Raw genomic sequence first — 27,956 nt, 5'->3', positions numbered from 1 at the left:
CCGGATGTATTCAGTGCGCATGCTCAAACAGACGCCTTTCAAGTATGTTTCAAATCCAACAAATGAACAAAATAAACAATACTGTAAGCGCTAATTAAATTTACATAGAATATTGAGCTTAACCAATTACTAATTATTAATATTACAAATTACAATATTTTACTGCATTGGTTTACAGTCGCAGTGAGTGGTAAAATACTACAACCCTACTTTATACGGCTGCACCAGAACGCAGCAACAGCAGTTCGAAAAGTATGGCGGCGGAGTTGATTACTCTGACAGAGCAGTGGATACGAGATAAACTTCAATTAACACATCCTTGTCTTGGTAAAACATCCTTAAGTTTACGTAAAATAGGTTTTATAAAGTGTACGAAGTTTTTGCATAATTTGGTTGTTTGATTGTATTAAATCTTGCATCGTCTACTAAAGCATATGTCGCTAAGCAGCTAGCTACATTAGCCATAGGAGATAAACACAATCTTGATCACCCAAGTAAAAGTGATTTCTGACCAAATGTTTCGTCTTTACAGGTGATGTCCGTTCCCTAAGTCTGCCTGGCACATACGAGCAGAAGATACAACATTTAGGATCTGGATTAAAGAGCTTTATACGTTTAAAGTCTTTGGATCTTTCTTGCAATGCTCTTGTGTCTGTTGAGGTAAAAAGAAGTAATAGTATTATAATATAGTATTTAGGGAAGTAGGCCTAGTTCAGGATTTGGATAGTAACTTATGGTGAAGATATTTATGTATAGTTTGCTAAATAAAGTGCAAGTTACTACTGCTAATAATGCTATTTTTCTTTCTCTATTTCTATCTAGGGAGTGCAGCACCTGAAGACCTTGGAGAGGCTTATCTTGTATTATAATGCCATACCTTCTTTGGATGAATTAAAAGTTCTGTTTGAATTGCCTGTGTTAAGAGAGCTTGATGTTCGGCTAAATCCTCTGACAAAAAGAGATCCACAGTATCGCCCATATATAGTCCACGCAATGCCTAAACTACGGAAACTTGGTCTGTACCATAGTATTCAGCTTTTAAATATGTCTATAAACCTTTTTCCATTATTCCTATTATTTTTTTTATTATTTTTTAGATGGTTGTCCTGTAAGAGACACTGATCGTAAAGTTGCTATTATGAAATTCTCATCAGATGATCTACCTCAAAAGGATGCTTGTGCAAAAGAATCTCCAGACAAAAGGTGAACCAACTAGTTTCCGTGGCCTTTTAGTCACAAAAAAAACCCAACAACGATATTTTACATTTTACCTACCTCTTTTGCTTTCTTTTTATAAAAGAACCAGTTGTCAGAGGTTGGCTTTGGTTGACCGTATCTGCCAGAGGCTCGCTGTCCACAAAGACTCAGATGACATAGTGTTAAATTTTGCTGCAACAAATCTCGAAGACCAGGCTGAAACTTGTGTACAGCATGGTGAGTATATCATGAACACATGACATTATGTCATCTCAATATGTTTTAGATCATGTTGTCAAAAGCTTGCCTCTACTATTTTCTCAGACAACAAAGAAAAAAAACAAAGTGATTTTACTAAACAAAGGAATTCCACACCAAAACAGGTAAAGTGACTACAGTGGGAAAAAAAGCATGTTTTTTTTGTTTTGTTTTGTTTTGGGGTTTTTTAATGGTGACCTCAGTTATTTGTGTGTGCCTAGGATGCTGCTAAATCAATTTTGAGGCATCCTTCTGCAATTTATGGTATGTCTCTTTTAGGCAATTTACCTAGTTGATTCTCTATTTATACATTATTTCATTTTATTTTAAACACTAGACATTGGGATAAAAAGTAAGGAAAAGTACAATAATTTTAGTACCTTAATTCTGAAGTCTGACAATCAGCAGGGGGCGACATAATCCTGTTTGTCTGCCTTTAGAATTGTATCATACAGTTTTGTCATTCAGTATCTGATATTCTGTTTTGGTTGAACAGATAAAAGGAAGTCTGAAGTTCAAGAAAAATCCAAACAAATTTGTGAAACCACAGTCTCGTCTAAAGTAACAGAGAAACCGAAGGTGTCTTTTGGTCCTTATATTGAGAAAACCAAGCCTTTATTTGAGAAACTAAAAATAAAGGATTCTAAACAAAGGAGACGCCAAGCCATAGGTCATTTCACTCCTAATCCAGGTGAGTGAGCCATTGCTTATTTTAATCAAATGTATTGTTTTTTTTTCTTTCCTTGTTAGATAATTAGTGTGTTATAAATTAAATACTAATACTTTGATTATTACTAGATGAATTCGGTTGACTTTTTATAATCCTACTATTTGATGTACATAAATGTGTAATTAAAGTGGATTGATAGAACATGACTACTAATTCATAATCAAATATAAAGATCAAATTAGTTTTAACAAGTTTCTTTTTCATTTTCAGATCAAACTGTCCATCCTGGCTCATATTTTGGGGATATCCGGCCCCCCAGTCCATGTCGACTTGGAGCAAATGTGTCTAACCCAGCTAACCCAATACTGCATCCACCAAGACTCACTTACGCAAGTTTTCACAATAAAGAAAGTGGTGGCTCCTCACAGCAAGAAGCAAAGAAGAAGAAGGTTCACAATTTATCAATAAATTAAATAATCATCACTGCATTTATTTATCAAATCAAATACTATACCGGTACATTTGCTCTAAAACGCCATGTGCTGAGAAGTGGTTTTATGACTCAAAGCAGTAATTACATAAAAACAACACAGGAAATATGTAAAATCTTTTTTTTTAGTCTGTGAAGATGTCCTCAAGAGGCATCACTTAGGCTTTCTCTGGGTCTACATTAGTAAAAAATCTAATATTTATGTTCCTCTTGCCATCTGAACAATTAATGTCAAGTAAGTGGAGAAAATAATTACTAGGTTAATCAATAACAGGCTCAAACTTAGTTATTTTAAGTTTTTTCCTTTTAATAATATGTTATGCTTTCCAAGTATTTAATAATGCATTGCTGTTCTGTGTTTTTTTAATCTCTCAGGGGAGTTACAGGAAACCACTCGAGATGCTCCTGAACCTTGTAGATAAACACTGGAGGGGAGAGAGATCCCTGCATCAAAACAACAACTTCCTGTGTAAGCTCAAGTACAGATTGTGAAGAATGCAGTCTCCCTTTTGCAGTAGCCCAATAGAAGTGCACTATATTACATAAACGCCTTATTTTATTTGTCTGTTTATCCAGCTCAAGCTGTGCAGATCCTCTCTCTGATGGAAAGCAGTATTTCTAGTCGAGAGGCAGAGATCAAGAACTTAAGACAACAAATTGATTCACTGAACTCAAAGGCTGCAGCAAAAGAGGAACAACACAAAACGGAAATCCAAAATCTAACCTCTCAGCTGCAGGAGGCACACGTTACTGCAGTGAGTGTCTAAGCAAATTATAGTGCGCTTAATTTCTTCATGGCATGTTTATAAGTGAATGTATGGTCTGCAAAACAGGGGAAACTAAATGAGCAGCTAAGGATAGTTCTGGAGGAGAATGTGTCTCTGCAGAGGCAGCTAATCAAGCTTGAAAAACAGTACCTCAAGTCAATGATAAAAACATCACCTCGTACTCAAATTCAAGGTATTTTTCAGACAATAAATCACTTCTTAAACGTTTTTGTCAGTATATGATTCACCTTAATGACATATTTTTAGAAGCACAGATAGAAGTGGAGGATTTGAGGAGAGAAATTGAGATCCTGAAGGAGAAAGTGCACAAATCTGAATATAAGGAAATTATGAAATGAACAGGAAATTCACTGGTAAGTTGATATAGTTTGTGTTCCTCCTTATCACTAGTGTTATATACATGTAACCTAACCTAAGAGTATTATTTATTCTTTTGCAGGTGTTGAGATGAAGATGGGCTGAAAGACCTTCCCCCAATGCCAGGTTTTCCTCAACAAAGTCTATTTTAACATGGTCGCATATTTAACAACTTCACTCAAAAAATTGACATTGACTTTAAATAAATGTATTATGTGTTTTGAATCAGTATATTTTGTTAATTGGAAGTGTTTCAAGCAGATTAAGTTGAAACCAAAATTAATACTATTGATCAATATAAAATAATTAAATTGAAAAAGATTGTATAATACATTTATTTCAAATCAATGTCATTTTTGAGTGTTAGTGAAGCAAGTGCTCTTTTCATTATTAGTTTGTGTAAGCCTCTTTTTATACCTTATTTCCTTAAATGTGTACATAATTGGTAATAGGCTGTTGTGAGGAAATTATTCTCAGGAGTTGTTAGTAAGTATAGATTACTGCTTCTTCTTGAATTAGCTGCAGTTTGTGAGTTTTTAGGTCAGTCTCCATCTGCTTTGTACAGAGCAGTGGACTGAATGCTGCTAGATCCAGCTGCACTGTGACTTTATTTGTATGTGTGCCTAAGGGCTGGACCACTACTCTCTCTGTGCTAACCTGAACTGGCTGAGCTGCTGCTAAAATGAAAGTGGCTGTTTTATGTGAATGTTACTGTACAGGTCAGTGGTCTGTGCTGCTGATATAGAGATACTAGACTAGACTAGACTAGACTAGACCCTTATGGTGTGAAATAACTGTTATTTTAAAGGACCCCTATAGACCCAAGTGGCAGAGAATAGGGGCTATTTATTGTTTTAAATGCATTACAAATCATGAACATACATTAAGAGCTCTAAAGAACAAAACACACTGCATGCACCAAGGGGAAATAGTACGTTAAATGTATATGAAAAAATAGACACTAATTCCTCCACATTGAAAGTGCACAGCGTTGAGCACAAAAAGCACTACTGTAGAAAACATAAAACAATGAGAAGCTGCTAGACAGTCATTGATGCATGATTCTTCATCAGCTTAGGCTACAGGTAGTTTGACAAATGCTTTAATTATTAGGCTGCAAAAATATCCATATACAAAAGTAGCATCCCTTTTTCCATTTTGTGTGTAAACAGTTGCTCTTTGTGCCTGACTTAACCTTACAATGAAAACAAATGATGCATTACAGCTTTGTACATGTTATTGGTACACATTGATTTCAAGCAATACAAATTCATGGTTTCAACGCCCCTTTTTTGGTTATTTTTATCTGTCCAGTGGCAACAACAGGCACAGTAGTCCAAACATGATATGACAAACCATTACTGTTTTCTATATGCTTCTGAATCAAATGCAATATACAGAACATGCACAAAGTACGGCAACACGGGAACATAAAATAAAACACAAAATACGTGTCATAAATTAAACTTCCAACTTTTTAGAATATCCACAACTTTACCACAAATATAACCACCATATAGGAAGATATGGAAAAAATACAATCTTGTACAATTTAGCTCAGAGCTTCCTTCTTTAGCTGCGCTTACCAATTCATTATGATAGCAAGTGGCATGTAGTTGTAGGCCAGTATAAAAGGGCATAACGAAATGGGAAAACCGATAACAGGCGTAATTGAAATGTTTATATTTAATAAATGTTCACAAACAATATGACATGAGGCATTTAAAAATAAAGTCTTGGCAATTGTAGTTTTTAAGCTGAAGGCAGGTTAATGGTAACATTTTAAAATATGTATTAAAAGGGAATGACACACAAACACACTAAAAGTTATAAGAGTCAGAGTAGCTTTTGAAAATTAATAAATACTGATAAATCTATCAAAAGTTGGCACCAATGTTTTAACTACCTGAAATACCTACTGTGTCTCTAAATATAAAAAGTACTAAATAAAACGGGATTTGATATTTCTATTAAAAAGTGCAATGTCATACTGTGTTATAGTTTGTTTTTCTTGGCTTGTTCTTCATCATTTTGCTGGATAATTAATATATGACCCTATATGAACAGTGTCAATATTGATAGCATAGCGTTTTCAGTGTTTTGGCAGTAACTCACTATTAGATAGGAATGTACCAGCTGGTGATGACTTTGTAAAAATGGATGTAAACAGTTTTCCAGTTCTCACACTTTCACAACAAGAAAACAAACTCAAAATCTCTCATACACATAGATGAATGGGAAAATACTGTAGATCAATACCTACTCTTTTGTGCTTGATTTGAGAACTCTTTTAATAGCAAATTACTCTAGTTGGTCAAATGTTATTTTTCCTTCTTCTTACCCTCACATGGGTTTGCCCACGTTATTTTTGGTGACTTTCTTCTCATATGACCCTTTATGTTTGTATCCGGAGACGTATCCCGATGTGTCCACTATGTCGACCCGCCCGGCCTTGCCCTTTCCGCGCCCCGAGTCGTCGAAGCGTTCCTTGTGCGACCCGGTGAACTTTGTGGTGTCAGTCAGACGGCTCACGGTAGGAGAGGCTACAGCTCGCTACAGGACATAAACATGACATAATATTTTGTTATCCAGGAGAGGCAACAGTGACAAAGGGTAGGTGATATTGATAAAACTTTTTTTTTCTCTAGATGACAGTAATTGCTTAGGGGCCAGGAATGAAATCCCAAATCCATTAAATAAGGATCATATGTGCCTGTTATACCCTTGTTCTGAAAATTACATCACCAGTTTTTTACTTTTTAGCAACCATTTTTTGCAACTTTTTATAATAGTCAGATAACATATTCAATATTCTGACATTCTAATTTTGCGTACCTCCAAACCAATATTGCTACGACGTTGTAGACCCTATATTCCCCCTCTAAGTAGCAGAGAGGCTGGAACCCTTTCTCAAAAATATTGTTGGTAATGATAGGTTTATTAATACCAATATATAGTACCTGGCTGATTACACCTCTGACAAAAATAAAAATGCATTGTGGGAGTAAAAGCCATTTTTTGGAGTGGCATTTGGACTTTTGAGGTATATATATTATTTTGGTATAAGAAATAAAGCCAGAATGGAAATAACAATGGTTCATTAGGAGGTAAAATGTTATTTTTACAGAGCAGTAATGATAATTGTTAAACTGTTACTGTAAGTCATATTTGCCACTATCCAATACTGATAAATTTTGTCCTTCTTACCGTAACTCCTGCAATGACAGGCCCCTTTCCCTCGATTAGCTTGAAGACCTCAGCCTCAGCCTCCTCCCCGCTCTTCTCTCTGTACTTTTTCCTCGCTAATTCCCCAAGCGCGACCTTGAACTCGTCATAGGTGATGGTTCGACAGGATTTCTTCCTGAAATGTAAACAAACAAATGCCTGTTAGTCAGTAGTGTGATATCATGGTGTAGTAAGTGCCTAAAATACAGCATGTGCTCAGCTATTGCTTCATGCTCTGTCAGGCTCACATTTGGATCAGACTGTTGAGTTTAAAATGCCTGCAGACACTTGTATACTCAGAGCAATGTGCAATCCTTCAGTGTGGAGATGGCCCGTCCCATCACATAAACAATGAGGGAAAATTGGAGACATGTGGCGATTGTCTTCCAGTATGTGCAGTGCTTCCCGGTTCAGTGAGGAGGTTCCCTGTTCCAATAATCCCAGTTCTATAAACTTCAAATTTAAATAACGGGAATGTGCATGCTGTATGTGTTTAGTACTGAAGAGGCAGGGGAACATAAGCATGTATCTGAATTCAAAAAGTGCTTAATCATGGAGAAAAAGATTAAACTATTTGTAGCCATATAATGAAGTGAAATATTCTTTTTATCAACTCTTGTAGTCTTTGGAAAAAAAAAATTTAAAATTATGTCTGCGAAGCCCACCATACACGACAGGATCACTTGCCTGATTTTGGACCCGATTTGCTTCACCCTGACTTCGGGAATGTGCATTCCGACTTTGGATCCTCGTATCCAATTTTTAAGCTGTTGCACTCCTCATGTCAGTGCAACACTGAGCTGCTCTGTCATATCTTAACCACAACACATCACCACAGCAACAGCCAATAAAACAGAGCACTGGGGTAGAGAGTGACAGACACAGAGGCACATTTTGAAAACATTCTTTAAAAAGTAAAAAGGTGAGAGTAAGGATGGGACGATATACAATTATGTCACGATGAAAAAGGTCCACAATTAATCGTTCGTGGCTTTTTTAATAATCGTGATCATCACGCACGATTATAATTGCCTTTATGGCACCAGACTGCCTCATGTTTCTGGTTTCAATACAGATCTTAGTTCTGGTGTTTGCCTACAAGGGGCCCTCTATTGTAGCAATGACACTTGTTAGCTTCTGTGCCTGTTCTGAATTGGGGATGGTTCTTCTTCACCGTCAGTCACTGTCATGGCTAGTGGGCAGGCAGTGGATCTGGATCCCAACGACGGCGCACATTTATATTGTCCAGTCAAGAATGTGAAGTCTGATGTGTAGAATTATTATGGATTTGAAAAACAAGACCAACAAAATGAGCCACCAATCTGCAGAGCCTGCTGAAAAAAAGTCGGGCAAACACGGGCAACTTAAACGCACATTGACGAGACCATCCTGCATTGTTTGACAAACTTGAGCCAAAAATATCTATCACAAGTAACATACCATGTGAAATAAACTATTGAATGTAGTTTGTGTTAGTGTGGATTTGTATGAATAATGGTACGTCTTTGTGTCGACTTTGCTATTGTTAGGTTAGCGCTAGCTGAACAGCATTTTGCACAGCTGATTGCACAGCTTGCTAGCAGTGGTGCACGTTTTTACAACAACCATGAATTAATCTGAATACCTATAACCTCCTAGGACCTGGTGTCCACATATGTGGACAACACATCTGGGGTTGTCTAGGCCACAATAAAAAAAAAATTCTACAAGGTCCTGGTGTCCACATATGAGGACATTATACCTTGGTTTAATAATTATCATGATAATATCGTTAATCACGGTTATTTTAGTCACAATAATCGTGAGTCTAAATTTTAATATCGTCCCATTCCTAGGTGAGAGTAGATCCTCATGTGTATCTGTTTACATCCAAGCAGTGAGGATGAGGGTGAAACTGCTGCAGATTAGCGATAGTGAATCTACTTCCTGTAATTTATCACCAGGATTCTGTGCATTTAAAAGCATTTATCTGAACTATTGCACCACATTTCACAAATAAGCTAACTACTGACATAACGTGCGCCCACAACTTTTAGCTTGTGGTGTGCGGTCCTTTCGCTGCCATATCCCACTGCAGTCTTCAATTATCCTTATGTCTGTGATCTGTGCTTTTTGTTGCATGTTTAAGACTGAAAAATCCTGTAGTATGTAGCAGGCTGTATTTTGTTCTTTCTGAAATCTTTAGTGCTTTTACTTACAGAAAGTCTTCATATCTAATATTAAAGGTGCACAATGTAAGTTTTCTGGTGGAGAGTTTGTCAACCCTGTTTGTTGTTTTGCCTGTAATTTTCCACAGTATGGTAAAAGCTTATCTATCTTCCATTTATTACCTTCCACAAGTTTTTATTGGCAAAAAAAGGTTGGTGGGATCATCTGCTTGTCTCTAAAGAGATTGCCAAGTTGTATGCCATTCTGTGGAACATTCCTCGCAAAACAACATTTCTATGGAGAAGAGAATGTTTTAGACCATCTGCCTGAAAATTAACATTGTGTCCCTTCAAGACTTTTATAGTGAAGTGTAAAGGTGTCTGAAAGCAAAGTGATTAATCACAGGATAATGAATATGTGGATTTGTATCCACATAAATCACAATTGTGTTGCCTTTACAAAAATATGTATAAATTAAATAATAGATTATTTTCTCCTCCTCGCAATCACAAGTGTATTTACCAAAAGACAGACCTCATATCTGATCTTAAATATTTTAGTGTCCACTTCCCACTCTTGAGTTTAAGCTTCATGGTAACACAAACACAAACAGGCATTGCTGTGGAGATACTTCCCTAAACAACTACAGCCCGTAAAGTGCCGAGGCAACCGGCTGCCATAGGAACCATTTACAGTAAACAGAGGTGCAAATTTAACTACATCTTTCCCACACATGTGACCGGCTGACGCCATTTTAATACTAGTTTGTAAACAAAGCCATGTGATGACTTGATACCCTTAAACACAGTATTATAAGTGGGCCTTCACTGAAGCAAATAATACACCTTATTATTCTGGATTTTGGCGACTTGACAATTTGCCTGGGGTGTTTGACTGCTTGTAGTGGTGGATTTGGGAGACCAAGGCGAGTTCTTTTGGGGTGCAACTTTTCTCCCAATGTGTTGTGACCATGGCTATTTAGGCTATTCTACGATAAGAAAAGGGATAGTGATATTGACGAAAATTAACATATACATTTTTTTTGCATCTTGATCACAATATTCAAGCAGTATTTTAACAATCCATCGGAAATGTGCTAAAATGTGCCTGTAAATGACTTGGTTGAGGGTCAAGTGTCACACAAAATGTGAATGGAGCATAAAAGTCACCATAAAATGGCAGGAATATTACTTTATACCCTTGTTTGGGATATTGATGTTTCTGCTCATGTTAGTTTGTGGAACTTGATTGCCTCTCTGATCAAGCACCGGTATTTCTTGCTTTCAACATGGATGACTCTGGCATTGTTCTAGTCCCTGATGTGGTTTTGTCTCTTGCAATGGTCAGATATGGCTGATTTCAGATTTTTCTGCTCTGTTCATTTATTTCTCTTGTTTGTTCTTTTTTCTGTGTTCCAAATGTCCTTCCTACATATGTTTGTTCCATGATAGACATGGTATGCCGGGTATGTGTTCTGAGTTTCTTGTGCAGTTTGACCACTGCACAAGATTGGTGTAATTATTGGTGTAATACAAATGCAACAATATGTAGGGGAAACAGGAAGACCATCTGTAACACGGCAAATAGAACATCAAAAAAGAGTGTGAAAAAGAACCTGCCAACAGACAAACAAGCAATAAAAGAACAAGCAGAAATCCGCCATATCCAAACATTGCAAGAGACAAAACCACATCTTGGACAGGAACAATGCCAGGGTCGTCTGAGCTGAAAGTAACAACCAGCAACTACCACCTCTGGATCAGAGAGGCCATCAAGATCTACAAACGAGGTCCAAGGACAGTATGGGCTTTAGCAGCGTAGTAGACACGTCACAGCATCGTGATGCTTCTGAGGATGTAGCCTTCCTCAGAAGCATCAGAAAAAGGAAGTAGCTGAAACATGTACAGTAGGTAAACAAATGCTCCTATCTGACAAAAAGAACATTAATTATACAATGAAATTTCGAATTAGCTAAATGATATACTTGACATCCTAATTTGGCATATCTTCAGATTAAAAAATGTGATATTGTTTATTTTTCAATATATAGCCCACTCCTACAATCACACCAGTGTTTGATATCTAATGTTCTTGTGTCATATTGCCGGTGTGAAAAAAGCCTTATGTTGCACGGTGGTCTGTGGAGAAGTGAATCCCATGTGTGAGCCAAGGATTTTTATGGATACGAGAGGCTATTGAAATCAGAAAGTGGGGCGCCAGGACCATCAACACAGTCGAGGGGGTGTTAACCTTGGCGACCACACCTGAGAACAACTGAGAATAGACATCACTACCAGTGAAAGAAGTACTGCCAGTGAAACATGTCAAGGAAATAAGCTATTTAGCTTTTTAGAATATTTGTCTTATTAGAAAAAACACAAAGTTTTCAGACAATTTAAATAATGTAATGATAAAATGCATCTCATTTAAAATAATCGTCTGTAGCAGATTACAGCTGCCTCCATGAGGCAGACACCACAGACCTTCATACTCGCAATAAATAAGCATCTATTGAGCCATGCTGTCATTAGCCAGTGCTCATTAAGTTGTTTTATTTCTCATGTGTAAGCAAAGTGCTTTGACACTGATTAAAAGGAAAGTTCATATCTGCATCTCTGGCGTCTCCTGGCTCAGTCATGAGTGAAAGGGGCGTAAAAGCACCTCCCCCTGTCTGCATGATGCTATACACTGTTATGACATAGAAACAAACAACATTACTGGACTGACAATATTTATGTTATTGTATTATTTTAAATGTTCAGAGAGAGCTCTGTAAAGAGATTGTACAGCTTCATCTAGAAACACCTGAGTGCTGTCCAATCCGCTGTCCACTGCCTGTCCTGCAAAACCTCCCTAACAGTAAACATCCATTACAGCTAAGTCAATGACTCATAGGTCACATCACTTTTTAGTAGAAATGTTTTCCTAAATAACAGAACATATCTTATTGTTAATTGTACATTTATTACTGCCAGAATGTGGAGCTACTTGTAAAACACCAGCTAAGATGGAAAGTTCACTTTAATCATTGGTGGATTTCCAAGCACACTTGCATGGCCTTTCCTCTTATGCAGCGAGATCTCGTGATGAATGGCCTGCAGCAATCATATCCTATTCTGGTGCTCTGTAGCAGAATAATGTTTATTCAAACTGGGAGGATGGCAACACAAGCACCAAAACACTCCCTAACCCATAATGTCTCTGCATTGCTGGTCAAGCAAATACACTGCGTATGTTTTTAAATGCTGCAGGTATTTAAGTCAAAAACTGTACATAAATTACAATGCAACGCACAGCTATGACAACCAAACCTTTGCTTGTGCTTTGCTAGTGACAAGTCCTAGCACTCTACAGTAGGCTACTGTCCCAGTGATCTTGACATAAAGGGCTTCTCTGACTGTGGCATGTATAGGCCATCTCATTCAAACTTAGAAGGCCAAATTAACTCTTGATATATAATTTTTTTGTACAACATTATCATTATTATTTTTATTTTTATTTTTATTTTTATTTTTATTTTTATTATTAGCAAAAATATTTGAAATTATTTGTTTAAATCACACCCTATTTTTCTCATTAAGGGTGTACTAAAAATTGCAGATCTGTTAATGTCTAATTTTATTCAAGGTAAAAACTGTAATAAAAGGATTACAATTTATTTAATGTCATGTAATCTGAATAAGTTGCTATACAGCTCTGAGTAAATAAATTGTAGCATATGTTTTAAAATGGCCACTTGACCTATCATAAAAATATAAAAATACCTAACATATAATATAATATATTATTCAAAAAGCATAATCATTCGTCATTATAATCCTCTAGTCCTGGACATGCAACTGTTTGACACAGGCATCTAAATATTGAATACAATATTAAACTGTGCACTGACAAGTCTCCTGTACTCAAGAACATACAAATTAAATGGCCAAATGGCAAAGCAGCATAGAGGCCACTAAAATTGTTTGTATTTCAGATTGAAACAGCCAACTAGAAAATGGCTGCTTGGAAAAAAAACAACCAGAAAGAAGGAATCAACTAGTAGATCTTTAGAATATTGAGATGTCATGTGAACACAACCGATTATCACATGACTTACTTGACTTTGCTGAAGACGATGTCCACATCTGTCAGGGTGATGTTTTTCCCATCAATCACACCACAGTCCTTGCACAGTTTGGACCAGTTTTTGCCATGCATTTCTCTGCCCGTGGCCCGTGTGTCTCCGTGGATGGCAAAGCGCCGGAATGACTCCTCCAAAGCTGTGATCTCAACTGGTGTGGACGAGCCCATGCCTCCATCACTGGTGCCGTTGGACTCGGTGGAGAGCCTTTTGGAGGTACGGTCCCGGGATTGTTCAGTGTGCGGCCTCATGGGGACAGAGCTGATGTTTGGGTGTTTGGCTGTTTGGACCTTAAAGTCATCTATGTTGTCTCTGTGGGAAGAAAAGTTTAAGAAGACTTGTGTTATTTAAGAGCCTGTAAATTATTTTGAACCAGGAAATCAGGAACATGCTTTCGTTTGAACTTTTAACTCTGCCCACTCTCTCTGTAATCCTGATAATGCACCGTAACAGGGTATCAACTGTCTGGGATTGTTTTCTCATGATTTTATTGAACAATGTGCTGGATTGGACCAAACTGTTGTCCCTCTGGCAATAGTTTGACCATTACTACTTCTTATCCAACAAAATACCAATTATTTTCTTTTACAACACACTGTATAATATAAACTGCATTTATCTTAGCCAGAAGAAACTAAAGTAATGTAGGCCCTTTACGTAGACTATTATGTCCCCATTTGACCCAAACAGAGAAATGTTACACTTGTACACTTAGTAGCCTACTTTAGCTATCTCCTCCTTCCAGTCCACACTTCACTATCATTGTTTAAATCCACCTGTCATTCACTCAGAGCGTGAAATGCTGACCAATAGGAAGAATGGGTAAGAAAAAGTGTCTTACCCACAGTTTGAGCTGCTTTAAACATAGAAATAGTGAATCACAATATGAGGTTTTAACCAAAATAACATATTGTCACTGGGATCACTAATTAAATTTTTATTACCCTAAGTGAGCTAAATCCACTAAACAGAAAGCCTAGAGCTACTCACATGCAGTTTCATGCTATAAAAAAATCACCACATCCTATAGAAACCAAACATACTGTAGAGCTGCATGTCTAGAGAAGTGGCGTGCTTTGATGATAAGGTCAAGACACAGCTTGTTTTAAGTGCTCAGTGTCTTTCTGCGTGTAGGTTTTTTTGAATGTACTGCCTGCAAACAATCAGCTTAACTCTAGTGCCAGTATAAGTTTTAAAGGCTCACAAACTCAAATGAAAAGTGAAAGCAGAGTAGTGAAAGTGCTGTTCCAGACTTACTTGTGGTCTGCCATGCCTGTGCAGAAACCCGTGTCCTGTTGTGCAGTGCTCAGTGTGCTTGACTTTTGTTTTCTCTTTGTGCTGTGGAAAATACGAGACCAAAAGGTGAAGACGTGAGAGGATGTGTCGATACATAACGTGAACATAAAGGGGGAGGGGTTAAACAAGGAAACAAGACATCCATGCACCAATGACAGATGATTTGCTGACACACAAAAATCAAAACACGTCTTATTTTGAAACTAATTTGTTAAACTTTATAACACGCAGACATCAATAAATAATAAACCTATGGAGCTATGCCAGTTTAATTATTGCACACAAGGACACAGGCAGTTTATCTTGTTTACTACAGATAAAAAATAATTTATTACCTCCATATTTGAACTTATTGATTTGCACTGTGTATATCATCACAATTCAAGCAGCAAAGTAAGATATTTGTTTATCTTGTTAATTAAAGGTGTACTATGTAACTTTTCTGGCAGAGAGTCACTTGCTTGTCTCATGAAAATGTTATTGCTTTGCCTACAGTGTTCCACGATATGGCATAGATGTATCTACCATTAAATTACTGTAATTACAGGACTTTTTATTGCCAATAATATTAATAAATACTTTTGGTGTAGTCACCTGCTTGTGTCCATGGAAACAGCTGAGTTTTATGCTACGTTGTGAAACATTACAAGTACAACAAAAACAACACTTCAGGCCCCTCTACCTAAAAACTTGCATAGTGCCTCTTCAAAATAGTTGCAAGCAGAAAAATTTATTCATTGTAAATAATAATCTTTTCCTCACCTTCCAGCTGTTCCCATACTGAGCTAAGCATCCTTTGTTACCATGGCAATGGCAACCCACCTTTAAGGATTAGTTATTTTAAATAGGCATAAACAGGAAACTAACCCAAGAGAAGTCCTCGTGTCTCGTTCACTACGCGATCTGCTCCTGCCTGCAGAGACTCAACCTTCAGCAGTCCCCATAAAGCGACTTCACACCCCCAATGGTGCATGTAAACTAAAGTAAAGGCTTTTGTTTGGGCCCCCATCACTAACATCCACTAAACGAGTCTGCACAACAGTCAATGAGTACCAAGGATCTACGACTATAGCATTGTATTCAGCCTTTATTAAAACAATGTATATTCTTAGTGGGATTATAACTGTCTGTCAATAATAGCATTCAGCACTATAAACACTGGGGTCCCATTGTCCAAAGTGCCCTGGCTGTCTGAGCAGTAGACACTTTTTTCTCATGAGAGCAGTGACATCGCGGACTACCACAGAGGAGGGCTGAGTTTGAAGTCATATGTCATTGCACATTCAGGCCAAGACAAATGGGATTGTGAATTATTGTAGTCATTCATGTCTTAGTCACAAGGGTAAGATAAGTTCAAGTGTAATTAAAATGAGAACGTATCTCAAGGGGGTTGTCAATACAGAAGAGGTTTGTGGTTAATATTCTACACACATGAGATTCAACAGAGACCTATAAGCCATACTGTTTTTATTTTTATTTTTATTTTTATTTTTATCAATAATACAGTATGTCTTTATTTTCATATGATGGGAGTATAGGTATTCCATGGATTAGTCCTACATGGTTTTCCCATTAAAAAAAATGATGTAACAGTAAGTTATATCAGTGATTATGCTCATTAGTCAGGGGTGACATCATTATTTATTTGACTTTTGGGAAACTTTTCCAGTTCTAAAAAGATAACATTTTGTTTTGAAGTTAAAATTAGTTGATTGCTATGGCAACCGTTCTCACTGAAACACATGCAACACCAAAGATTTGCACTATAACAATAATAATCTTTCTTGTCAAAACATCACAGTTGACCATAACAGACTAATATAATGCCATGGCGCGTTGTGATCTGAAACAAAGTATTATTTTATATTTATTAGGTTGTCAGTTAACGCCCCGCTGCGTAACATTTCTGATGACACACACACTATCTGCTTGTGTCTCCAGTGAAAACTATCAGAACATTTCAGGCAAAGCAGCAACATCTCCATGGAGTCATTTCAGCCATATTTGTTTACGCTTTGGACCAGCACCGAGACCCTTTACGACTTTATTATTAGATTTATCTATTGTTTGTATAATTTGTGCCTATACTGTATACTGTAACCATGCCAATAGTCATTCTACCTCAGCATAATTAAGTGTGGGAATAAAGTATCTATTCAGACATGTGTATGCTGTTATGTTTGGTTGTACAGAGCCTGCACCTTTATAGACTAGATTTATAGATCTAGTGGTTTCAGAATGATATGAAATTAGGACTGCCGCTATAGCAACTACCAAATTAAAATAATGCACCATATTTTCCTCAAAATGTTGCATATAACAAGCTGAAACTAATGCATACCTCACATCCTTTGCCTGATTGTGGTTCTAGCTGTGTTTGCCTTTGTGCTCCATGGACAGTAACCAAATCTATTTCAAACAAAGAAACCTCTTCAGCCTCTTTCATTTATAGCCAGTGTTCTCAAGTGGCTTATTCATTAGTACATTAACACTACACAAATGTGAATGACCTAACCCCGCATGTGCAGTTAAAACAGGCTCTGCTCCTTATAATAATATCCTTATGCTGTACATTTCTGAATGAATAATTTAGTAGGTTATATAACATTTAAGTCGCAAGTAATATTTTTAGACGTGGTGTTTTTAACCTTAATTAAAAGTGCACGCTGACATCATTTTAGCATTTAGTCTGTTTATGCCCTACTTTACCAGAGCTCCACCATAACCATTTGGTGTGAGGGCAGCTCTCCAGAGACAAATCTTTGACTGGATGACAGCATGCTTACATACACTCGCCTCCTGGCCACTGCACAGATGAGTGCTTTAACTATAAATTGACCCATTTTGAACTGTCTATTCATAGCAACAATGCCGCACGCTGGCCAGAACATTCTAGTCATTCCCAAAGGAGGGGAGCAGGCAGCAGACAACTGTACTCTACTGTAATGCCAATAAATAATATGCTGATTTTAGCTGTAAATTAGACAGATGGTGATGGATGTTTTTTTAAGATGCGATTCAGCAATGTTGATAATTAATTAATCAATCATATCTCAGTGATAATTATCCAATCAATAGCAAATATTTTGTGATCTTGAAAAAAGTACTTATCCTGTTTTCAATTTTTTGGATGTTTGTTCTGCCCTTCAAATCTGGAGCAAATCTTTTAAAACATATATCACAAAACATCACTTATGAGCTTCAATTATCACTTTTGATAGTACATAAATAATTGTTATCAGTTTTTAAAAGTTATCAGTTTCACATATCATGTCAAACTTGTGTTTCTTTTTCCATAATCCTGCAGCTCTAGTGAGGGTGTGACATGAAGAGTGCAAGGTGAGTTAAAGGCAGCAAGAAACCCATCTGTTTTATAACTAGTCCACTGTCCTCTCCAGGCAGCTGCTCAGGAATGCAACCTTGTCAATTTATTATTGGATGTAACACAGTCACCACGGTAACCAGGGGACTACCATTTTCAACACTGCATCCCACTAGGTAAACATTGGCCAGGTTTACAAGTCTGGCTGTAAATACAATGATACTGTAAGAACAATGAGTGTTAGGTCAAATCTTTTACCGTACGTTGTAAAATTACAATAACTCTACATACAACACAATAATAAATGCATCTGTGTATAAACCTGGGAGATGTCAAAATAAATGTGTACTCAATCCTCAAACGCCAGTATAATTCATTAAAGTAGCACTATGTAACTTTTCTGGGGCATGATCCACCACCTGCTTGTTTCAATGGAGATATTATTGCTTTGCCTGGAACAGTTTGAACCTATTAGCAGAAGATAAGCTGGCAGGCCAAGTTACAGATTTGTGGTGAGGCGAGCCCACTCAGAGTAAGAATGCATGTTTTGGAATACAAACACAGGTAACTAAATAAATGCAAGATATGTCAGTATAATGCAGTACTGGGGAACATTCTAGACAAAACAATAACACCTCCATGGAGGAAACTCACAGAATGCATCTTTAACTTAAGGATTATAGAATATATGATGACATTTGAAAACTCAGCAATATCTAGAAACAATAAGAAGTATATATGTTTAAAGCTAAGTGAACAATTTCCTTTGTATTATTAAAACTATATCCTTCACTATGGGTGCGTTGCAGTACTAGTATAGGTTAATAGTTTGTTTCCCCTACACAGTAACCACCTCCCTCACACTTGCCCCTTAGAAAGAAGGAAACAGAATGACATCAGCACCCATAGCTCCTGTCTGAGGTCACCACACAGTCTGGCTCTGCCTTCACCTCCTAAACTGAACGGGTCCACCTCCTTCATTTGTTCTCTAAAAAAACATAATTTGGGAACCATCTACTGCAATGTGTGTTGGCATCGTTCACTTTATGTTTACATTGAGGAAGCCAGAGCCCTGTATATGCATACAAATAGAGCAGACTGTGACCTCAGTAGACCCCAGAATGGAAAATATTTGCAATACAAATTAGATGTTTATTAGTACTATAAAACCAACTATTTAAGAATAGTGTTAGTGTCATCCAAAGTTTTTGTCATGCGTTTTTCCTGATTTGCCCCAAATATTTAGAATTGGATGATGTCATGTACTGCCAGATGGGGGCCAGTTTTCCCAATTAATTACATAGAGTTTTCATAATGCTGAACCTGGTTATAATAGTGACTTGGTAGAACTGTGAAATTATTCAGTTTTAATCAAATCACGATACAGTCATTTCAAATTTTAATGATCAGCGAGGGGCTTTTTAATTGAGATCATTATAGCTAATCCACTGTCAGGAAAAGCATGTGGTTTGGAGCAGAGTTCAGCCTTTTGTGTTAAAATGACACTGATAAAAAGCCTGTCTTGTTTATGTTAAAAAATGTTCATTTAAAGCCATTTCGTTTTGTTTTATTAAAAGTTAACATTGAATTGAAAATTTGATTAATGAATACAGAGAAATGCTTTTTGCCAACTCACTACAACAAAATCTACTCATTACTTTTACTTGTCCCCATCTGCATTCAATAAAAAAAAAGTCACGTGAAACCCTGCAATGATGAAATATTGCAGTCTTTCCACATGTAAAAATTAACTCATCTTGCTCTGTAGTATTCACTTCATTTGGTAAACTTGACCTAGATGTGAGTCACCATTACAAATAAAACACATCTCCAATTTAATTGTTGGTGACAGAATCCGGAGGCTCTTGGATCTCTGCGATGAAACACAGAGCAGAAAATAAAATCTGGGACACGCTCAGTGACTGTGTCTTCTGCTCATGCATAACTAATCTAACCTATGTGAGATAGTATTACCAAGTCATTCACAGATATTCTACCACTGACATATGCTGGCTAAAACTTACACTTTTCCCATTCAAAAAATATAATATTTGGTTTGAAATTGTTAATCAATATGGCAGCTGTCCTAATTTTTCATAATTTCTGAATCCCATGTATACCAACCTACTATGACCCTTAGGCAGTAACTTATTTGACAGTGACTTGTTACTTATGGTTGCACGTGACCATACATTCATAAATCAATTCACTAATTTGCCATTTTACACACTGTGCACAGAAAACAGTGTTCATCTCTCATTTCAAAATAGTGATCCAAAATTTATACTGTTGTGTCATTAAATAAATGTCTCAAATTACTTACAGAGGTGTGTCATCATGAATGTAACAGCACATCTGCTCATGAGTCAAAGTGCTATAAAAAGCAATCTCCTTCCTATGACATAATTTACATTTGTACATAATCTTCCCTTAATTAATTACAGGACAAATGGCATGTCACTGTCAGTTATTAATAGTAATTATGCTAATCCCAGCCCTGCATCTCACAGTACAGTCAGTGCAGGCTATATGTTTATATTACTGAATATGGCGGCAGCTGCTGCAGAACCACTATGTCTCATCCTGGCAGAATTCTTGCACAAAATGTGTTACATAAACTGCCAAACGCTGGACTCACAAAGCATCCACGTGATCACTTTGTTTTTGTCAAGCACTGATGCAAAAATAAACACTTCGCAGAACGTGCCGTAGGAAACATCCGAGTGGACGACCATGCAAAGACATCTTATATTATTACGCACGCACAAACACAAGGCGAGCATCACAAAACAGCTGATGTACAGGCTCACAGTAAAACCACACCATGACAATAGCAACAAATAATGATACATAACAATACGATCAAATTCTGTGTAAATACCTGAAAAGACAATGCCTCCTTCGTCGATTACTTCACCAAAACATAATTTCGCGTCGCGTGGGCTCAGTGCGCGTGTGTTCCCCGCTGGTGGAGTTCAAGTGTCTGCTCTCTCTCCTGTCCCTCTGAGATGCTGAGCAGAACGCAGCTCGCTGATTGGCTGCAGCTCCGCGCGAACAGTGTTTTCTTCAGGCCTTGTTGTTGTTGCTCTATGATGGAGCATTATTACCCAGTGAAGCGCCAAAACAAGCAGGTTTAGAGTTTGCGTATTTCCTTTTTGATCAAGATGTTTGTTGAAGATTTTGGGGCAGTTCGGATAGCCAATAATCCTAATAGACCCATGGAGATAGCCTAAAATGATACTATGATGATGCTTTTATCAATTTTAGTGAAGAAATTTGCATCAAACAAAGAGCCTAAAAAACAGAAACGATCATGATGGCTCTGTGAATGTGGAGCGTCGCGTGGTGTTCTCGTGCGTAAACGTGATATGCAATATGTATAAGCCTGCTGCACAGTTTAATCATTTAACAGCCGAGGATGCCCCCTGAACGTGACCAGTGTTACACAAGAAGTAGCCCAACCTAATGGCTGACCGTGGATGGACATTACGTAACCAGTCCTCTGTCTCCTCTATAGATATACACTGCATTGTTCTTGAGTAACTTTAGAGACTGCTGCTCAAGGCGATAGTAAACGCACGTATTGTCTGCGCCTGGGAGATAAGGGAAGTCTGCGATACAGCGGTGTATGATGAAAGGTGTGCAAGACAAGTGTAAACACAAGATGACATAATTCATATTGCAAAATGTATCAATTGCGCCCCTCCGTGGTTAATATGAGCACGTTTTATTACAAAGACACATCTGAAATAGAATAATAGGATTTAACAAAATAAATCAGGCTCAACAACTTAAAAAATAAATGCAAATTCCATTTAGGAAAAAAAATGGAGCAAACTATTTTGTGTTTAGGATAACAACTGAATCTTCTGCATCTTCTTAAAATATTACCTGTATAAAATGAATAATAAATTAATAATGTTTCAATTCATAACAGCTCTTTCATTCAGTCAGTTCATGAGTTTCAACTCCTTGCTTATAGGCAAGGCAAGTTTATTTGTATAGCACAATTCATACACAAGGTAATTCAAAGTGCTTTACAGAATAAGAAATACATTAAAATCACAATACAACAAATCCAAACATAAATAATCACAAATAATCATCATAAAATTAACATTAAAGGAGAAATGTGCAGAATAAAAACCTTTCAGTCATATTCACAGCTAAACAGAACCGTTTTAAGCCTGGATTTAAACATTGTCAAAGTAGAGGCCTGACTCACATCTTCAGGAAGATTGTTCCAGGTTTTAGCTGCATAAAACTGAAACGCTGAGTCTCCATGTTTAGACCTGACTCTGGGCACCAGGAAGGAGGCCGGTCCCTGAAGTCCTCAGAGTGTGAGATGGTTCATATGGCACTAACATGTCAGAGATGTACTTTAGTGCTAGGCCATGTAGAGACTTGTTCACAAGCAGAGCTGCTTTAAAGTCTATTCTCTGAGCCACAGGAGCCAGTGCAGAGACCCAAGCACAGGACTTATGTGCTCGTACATTCCTGGTTCTAGTCAGAACCCAAGCAGCAACGTTCTGGATGTACTACAGCTGTCTTAACACTTGTTTAGAGAGGCCAGTGAGCAGGCCATTACAGTAATCTAACCAACATTCTAGGCAATATTATTTAAATATTCAAAAGATAGAATGTTTTAGTTTTGAATTGCTAATTACTAAGCTAATGGTGTACATTTTTCATCACTATGAAACTCTCTGAAATGGATAGTCCAGTGTGAGATTTATGGTTGTGGTCCTTCATCATCGGGCATCATGACTGAACTGCCCAAAGGGTTCTGCGCCCCAGGCACACTGTCTGACCTTAAAAACTCAGAAACACGAGGGCCAAACTCGGGGCCGACTCCCCAGACTCTGCTGCTGCTTCCACACAATACCCCTGAAAAACATGCAACATAACAATCTAAGGAAAAGTTTTAACACACTATCATAGTGGTTCCCAAAAGTTTTCTGCCATGCACCCCTAAGCTTTGTCTCATAAATTAATAAATCTGTTAACTACAGTACTATGTTTTTATGATATTGATACCCAAAATCCTCCAAAAGGTTCTTAAGGACATAATATTTACAACAAAGAACATTTTTAAAACATTCTGAAACCATTCACCCCCTGTGTCCTCAAGTACCCCTAGGGATCCCTGTACCTCTGTTCGGGAACCACTTCTTTTGCACAGAGTTATGGAGTTAAGAAATTCATACCTAAATCTGTGGATGAATTGTCTGTGCCATAGTGAAGAGTACCATCCTTTTCAGCAGGAGTCTTGAAGTTTCCTAACTAAACAAAAACAGGCACATGTATCTAGAAAATCTTCTTATGATGAGAGAATAAGTACAATGGCTCACCTCAGCAAACTCAGAAAGGCGACTGCCACAAACACTGTTAAAAAAAAAAAAGCATTATTGAAGAAAAAAAAATGTGTTTATGTAATTGCGGAAGTTAGAAAGAAAACATGTAGTATAAAAGAAGTACTGATATATTACCTTGAATTAGGGGTTGGTTCACAATTAATGGAGTGTGTTTGACTCTACAAAGAGACAAAACCAAATATGTTGTTTAATTTAAGGTAGACTCTGTAACTTTTCTAGTGGTAGGTCCAACTGTGTCTCCATCGTAATATTATTGCTCTGCTTGCAGTGTTCCACAATGTAGCATTAAACATATCTGTTTCTCATGCATTCTCTACAGATATGACCTGTAACTTGGCTTGGTAGTGGACCCTTCACCAGAAAAGCTACACAATGCGTCTTTAAAAAAACATGCTTTATATCTATTTTGTGTAAGATTGTCTCACCTTTGCAGCTTTGTTATGATGATTTATTTCACTGGATCTTTCCACCTCAAGATCTTTGTTCCTGGCTTGTTTTTGTCGCTGCATTTTGATATGATCGTGTGTGCTTATCCCTTTGTACACTGCACAGTGACTTAAGTTAAATATATATTACACCAGTAACAAATTAAAAATATTTCAAGGGTATATTCTTACATAAGTAAAGATGGAGGCCTAATAGATGACCAAGCAGCAGCAGACTGACCTGGCTCAATAAGACTGTAATGAAGGCTACAACAAGGAGACCAGCCGATGTGGTCTTTAGAGGAGCTGCGGGCAAAAATACCAACCAGGTCTCGTTTGTCAGCAAATCTGAAAATATCAGGGAAAAATAGTGAGAAAAAAGATTAAATCTGACATTATTTCAAAATATGTTTCTATTATTATTATTATTATTATTATTATTATTATTATTATTATTATTATTATTATTATTATTATTATTATCATCTTCTATTCTATTCTGTCTATTTATTTTGTAAGAATGCCCAAATCTTTCCCTTGTACATCAATGAAGTTTTTCAAAGTCAAAGTTTAAATAGATAAATAAATACATTTTCTTGAATATAATTACTTACTATTGAATTGTGGAGCAGTCCTCAAGTTGTCTGGATCCAGATAGTGCTGGATGAATATAAATAAAATTACTATAATCAACAGTAGTGTGCCAAATGTAGCTGAACACAACGCGACGAAAAAATACCTATGGGGAAAAAAACAAACACAGTATTGGTTTAGTTGTCATGTCTGGAATATACGAGCTGTGACATCAAATACAGTTAATCTACAAATTCTTTATGCCTCCAGATATTTCAGTAGTCAGTCTGTTGGGGATTATTCTTATTTTATCAAATATAAATAAAAATGTAATTAACGTATTTGTTTATCACTAAATACTTACTTCTAGGTAGCCAGAACATGTTTATTAGGGTCATATTATTAACTTAAATTCAAATTCAAAATAAGGATATGTAATTGTTTTGTCTCTATATTGTACTTGCCAATAGTTTCGTCCACCAACACAGTTGTTCAGCCATATACAGTGATGATCAAAATCTTGAACACATTTGTTGCACACACCACAATGTTTCACCTTTGGACCCCTATGAAGATAGTAGAGATTGTTAATTCCAGGACTGAAATTAGTTTAAAAACACAGTGGAGCACTTCCTGTATTACCACATGACATCACAATGTGGAACAGAGTGTTTTCTGTTTGAGAGAGAACTCAGCCTAAATATGTAGGTTTGTGTGTTAAACATGTGTCAATGAAACAAAGCACAACTCCAGGTATCTTTGTGATGGCGTAACAACATTATAACATAGATCAGAAAATAGTGTAATATGGGTCCTTTAAATGAAACGTACACTTTGACGTCACACAGGTAGCAGTGCAGGTCTTGGATGACATGAGACTGCTTGGTCCGATCGAACAGTGGCACTGGATTGGAGTAGGTCTGTTTAGCTCTCACACTCACATCGGCCGGGTCTATGATCTCGGCTACTAAATGAGTAACAAAATGTAAAACAAATGCTATTCCTATGAGCTGAAAACAAAGAGTTAAGGCACAATCATAATAACAAAATAGCTTATTCAGTTCTAACACTAACTTAAAGGGCCCATATTACAGTATTTTCTGACCTGTGTTTTAATGTTGTTTCCTTATCATACATGGAGTTGTGTTTTGTTTCATTCACATATGTTTAACCCACAAACCCTGAATATTTAGGCTGAGTTCTTCTCTCAAGTGGAAAATATTCTCTTCAACCTTGTGATGTCATGTGGTAATACACAAAGTCCTCCACTGTGTTTTTAAACTCCATAGACTTTCACTAAAATCATTTGGATCATTTCAGCTCTGGAATTGACAAACTGTATTGAACTAAAGGTAAAAGGTCATTGTTAATGTGATAACTACCACTTCCAGACATTACGAGGTGGAACAGAGCATTTTGAGTTTTGGAGATGTAGACAGACTAATAATGCAGGATTACTGAAACGTGCGAATGAAACAAAACCCCAGGTATGTTTTTGAGGCGGTAACAGCATTATGAGATGGCTTTAAGTTCACATGAGTCAATGTTGTGTAATATAGGACCTTTAACATTTAAGCACATTTGTTTATATTATTATTATAATAACTTGAATTCAGATGATATTATTATTATCTTGACTTTTTGCAGTTTTCTTACTCCATTAATTTGGCTTGAAACTAGAAAGAAAAAAAAAAAAAAAAAACTAAAGCTAAATACAACAGTCAAAACTACCCCAAACAAGACTATATTTTTAATTTAATGTTTTTCTCTCTCTCTCATGTAAATTCCCTTTTGGTAATCCAGCAGTTAATATATAGCTGCAAATAAACTAGTTGTAGTCATGTGGCATTCATCTCATGACAGTAGGTCAATTGATAATGCTTAGCGTTTTGAGTTCAGTGGCCACAACTCATGTCTGGCCTCACCAGTAGAGCCCATACTACCACACCAAACAGCCAATGCCTTGTCTATCTGTGCTATAAACAAACAAAGATCTTGCTTATTGAATCTGAACAAGCCATTTCTCTTTGCATTCATAGACAGCTGAGATTCACAGTGTAAAGGATACCGCATAGGCAACATGGTTCCACGGCGGGGGCAGGAGAGGGACATAGATGCCAAAGCTCACAATGGCCATATAGATGAACATAAGCCAGCCTATGACTTGTGCCACTTGAGGAGGCCAAGACCACCCATTCATCCGAGCGGGTTTGGAGGGCACCAGATCATTTCTACTGCCACCGCTGCATATAGGAGCCGTGCGTCTTAACCTCTGATTAAAACAGTTCATCTGGAAAAGAAAGACAAAGAATAGTGTCAGGTACTGTACATAGGCTTACTACTGCAGAGTTTCACAAATCATGCTTCTCAATCTACAAGCTCCTTCAGGTGTTACTTGGACAAGTCTTCAGTTTGTGGGTTTGCCTAATTTCAGTGTTCTTTTGTGTAGTAAAGTTTTAGATTTGATTTAGAGGCAGTAGTACTCAAAAAGCCAATTCTATTTTTTGGTGCGCAATTTTTAAGAGCCACTGTATACTACTGTATACTGCTCTGCCTCCTTGACCTCATTTGACGGGGAAATGAGTTAGGTAAATTATCCGGTAATGATAGTAGCTCCTGCATACACATTTTAACTACTCAGAGTTTTGGCTGTGTTTTCAAGCAACACTCAAGAATATGATGTCACACTCAAAAGGCAATTTTCAGTGGATTATATTGTATTTTCATAAGACATTTTCAAAAGGCAATGCACAAATTATGAAATGGATCATCTCTATTTACTGAGAGATAAAGGTTCATTCACAGTAGTCCTGATATGGCCTAATTTGGTCTTGTTCTAGTCTTGAGTTAGTCCTGGTGTAGTCCAGGTTTAGTTCTGGGTTTAGTTACAGGTTAATCCCAATTTTGGTGTGGTGAAAATATTAATACACCCAAAAAGATGCACATTAAGAATGAGAATTTGACTTACCTCCGTCTCAGTTAAATAATCTAGGTATTGACACAAATAGTACTAGGCGTCTGTGTTGTGTCTGTAGTCGATTTGAATGTAACTTTTTAGTACAAATCTATAAGTCTACATGACCTTTGTGTAGGATTTATGGATTTCTGCAATGATTGTATTTTCTACTTAATCTAAACTAACATGTAACACTTTTAGATCAATTGTTTAGGTCTTTGCATTAGGCTGACTGGGAAATAAATGAAAAGAGGTTTAAATACTGTAGACCATCTTCTACAAGCTAAAACACAGGTCTATGCTCAGTAGTAATAAGTGACAGTAGGTTGTGTAGGTTGCAGAGTTGTCAAGGCAACTTTTCCAAAATTATCTGCGTGTTGGTAGAAACACAAAGCAGCATACTCAGCAATCTTAGTGGTAATCAAAAAGACAGCAAAAGATAGCCTAGATGGTATAGCCTTCAGAAACCTGCTATTAGAAAAGAAAACTTACTTTGCAGAACAATGCGCAACCAACGAGCCTTAATTAATCCAAATCCAAGCGGAGATTTCCACAGTTTGAATGCCTCTTATTGGCAGCAGAGCAGGTGGTTTGTTAACTTTTCAGCTATCACATTGTTCAATAAGATAAATCCGTGCACAGAAAGTGTAAAAACTGCTTCTCCAGTGTCCAGCGTCAGAAGTCTGTGAGAGACGGGTCAGACAACTTGATCAAATCACCTCAAACTCGAGAAGCGCTATGGTAACTCTCAGC

At 37.0% G+C, this 27,956-nt stretch overlaps 3 protein-coding genes across 6 annotated transcripts; 1 reads left to right on the top strand and 2 right to left on the bottom strand.

Annotated features, from left to right (window-relative positions):
- Positions 1 to 229: 229 nt before the first annotated feature.
- cep72 (centrosomal protein 72) lies at positions 230 to 4,481 on the top strand. The gene is made up of 14 exons (XM_055227571.1): positions 230 to 327; positions 533 to 660; positions 823 to 1,015; positions 1,098 to 1,203; positions 1,301 to 1,434; positions 1,522 to 1,580; positions 1,677 to 1,719; positions 1,952 to 2,146; positions 2,396 to 2,574; positions 2,991 to 3,084; positions 3,192 to 3,370; positions 3,449 to 3,575; positions 3,650 to 3,756; positions 3,843 to 4,481. The coding sequence occupies exons 1-13, from the start codon at positions 255 to 257 to the stop codon at positions 3,739 to 3,741; spliced, it is 1,602 nt and encodes a 533-aa protein (XP_055083546.1). The 5' UTR covers positions 230 to 254; the 3' UTR covers positions 3,742 to 3,756; positions 3,843 to 4,481.
- Positions 4,482 to 5,691: 1,210 nt separating this feature from the next.
- On the bottom strand, positions 5,692 to 20,842 carry LOC117383356 (tubulin polymerization-promoting protein). 4 transcript variants are annotated; one of them, XM_033980516.2, is made up of 5 exons: positions 20,756 to 20,842; positions 14,514 to 14,594; positions 13,233 to 13,568; positions 6,968 to 7,121; positions 5,692 to 6,313 (listed from the first exon to the last, which is right to left on the bottom strand). In XM_033980516.2, exons 2-5 carry the CDS (start codon positions 14,525 to 14,527, stop codon positions 6,104 to 6,106), a joined length of 714 nt encoding a protein of 237 aa, XP_033836407.1. In that variant the 5' UTR covers positions 14,528 to 14,594; positions 20,756 to 20,842; the 3' UTR covers positions 5,692 to 6,103. The 4 variants fall into 4 exon arrangements, with proteins under 4 accessions (XP_033836407.1, XP_055083548.1, XP_033836406.1 ...); XM_055227573.1 differs by lacking the exon at positions 20,756 to 20,842 and adding an exon at positions 15,420 to 15,521; XM_033980515.2 differs by lacking the exon at positions 20,756 to 20,842 and adding an exon at positions 15,315 to 15,464.
- A 2,315-nt stretch (positions 20,843 to 23,157) lies between these two features.
- zdhhc11 (zinc finger DHHC-type containing 11) lies at positions 23,158 to 27,704 on the bottom strand. The gene is made up of 10 exons (XM_055228093.1): positions 27,696 to 27,704; positions 26,316 to 26,537; positions 25,079 to 25,257; positions 24,712 to 24,813; positions 24,289 to 24,413; positions 23,867 to 24,022; positions 23,675 to 23,793; positions 23,364 to 23,407; positions 23,226 to 23,259; positions 23,158 to 23,181 (listed from the first exon to the last, which is right to left on the bottom strand). Exons 2-10 carry the CDS (start codon positions 26,535 to 26,537, stop codon positions 23,158 to 23,160), a joined length of 1,005 nt encoding a protein of 334 aa, XP_055084068.1. The 5' UTR covers positions 27,696 to 27,704.
- Positions 27,705 to 27,956: the final 252 nt, after the last annotated feature.

The sequence above is a fragment of the Periophthalmus magnuspinnatus genome, chromosome 16, assembly GCF_009829125.3.
Source record: "Periophthalmus magnuspinnatus isolate fPerMag1 chromosome 16, fPerMag1.2.pri, whole genome shotgun sequence".
NCBI classification, from domain to species: domain Eukaryota; kingdom Metazoa; phylum Chordata; class Actinopteri; order Gobiiformes; family Gobiidae; genus Periophthalmus; species Periophthalmus magnuspinnatus.
Note: the sequence above shows the minus strand (reverse complement) of the source record. Positions and strands in the feature narration are given on the sequence as shown.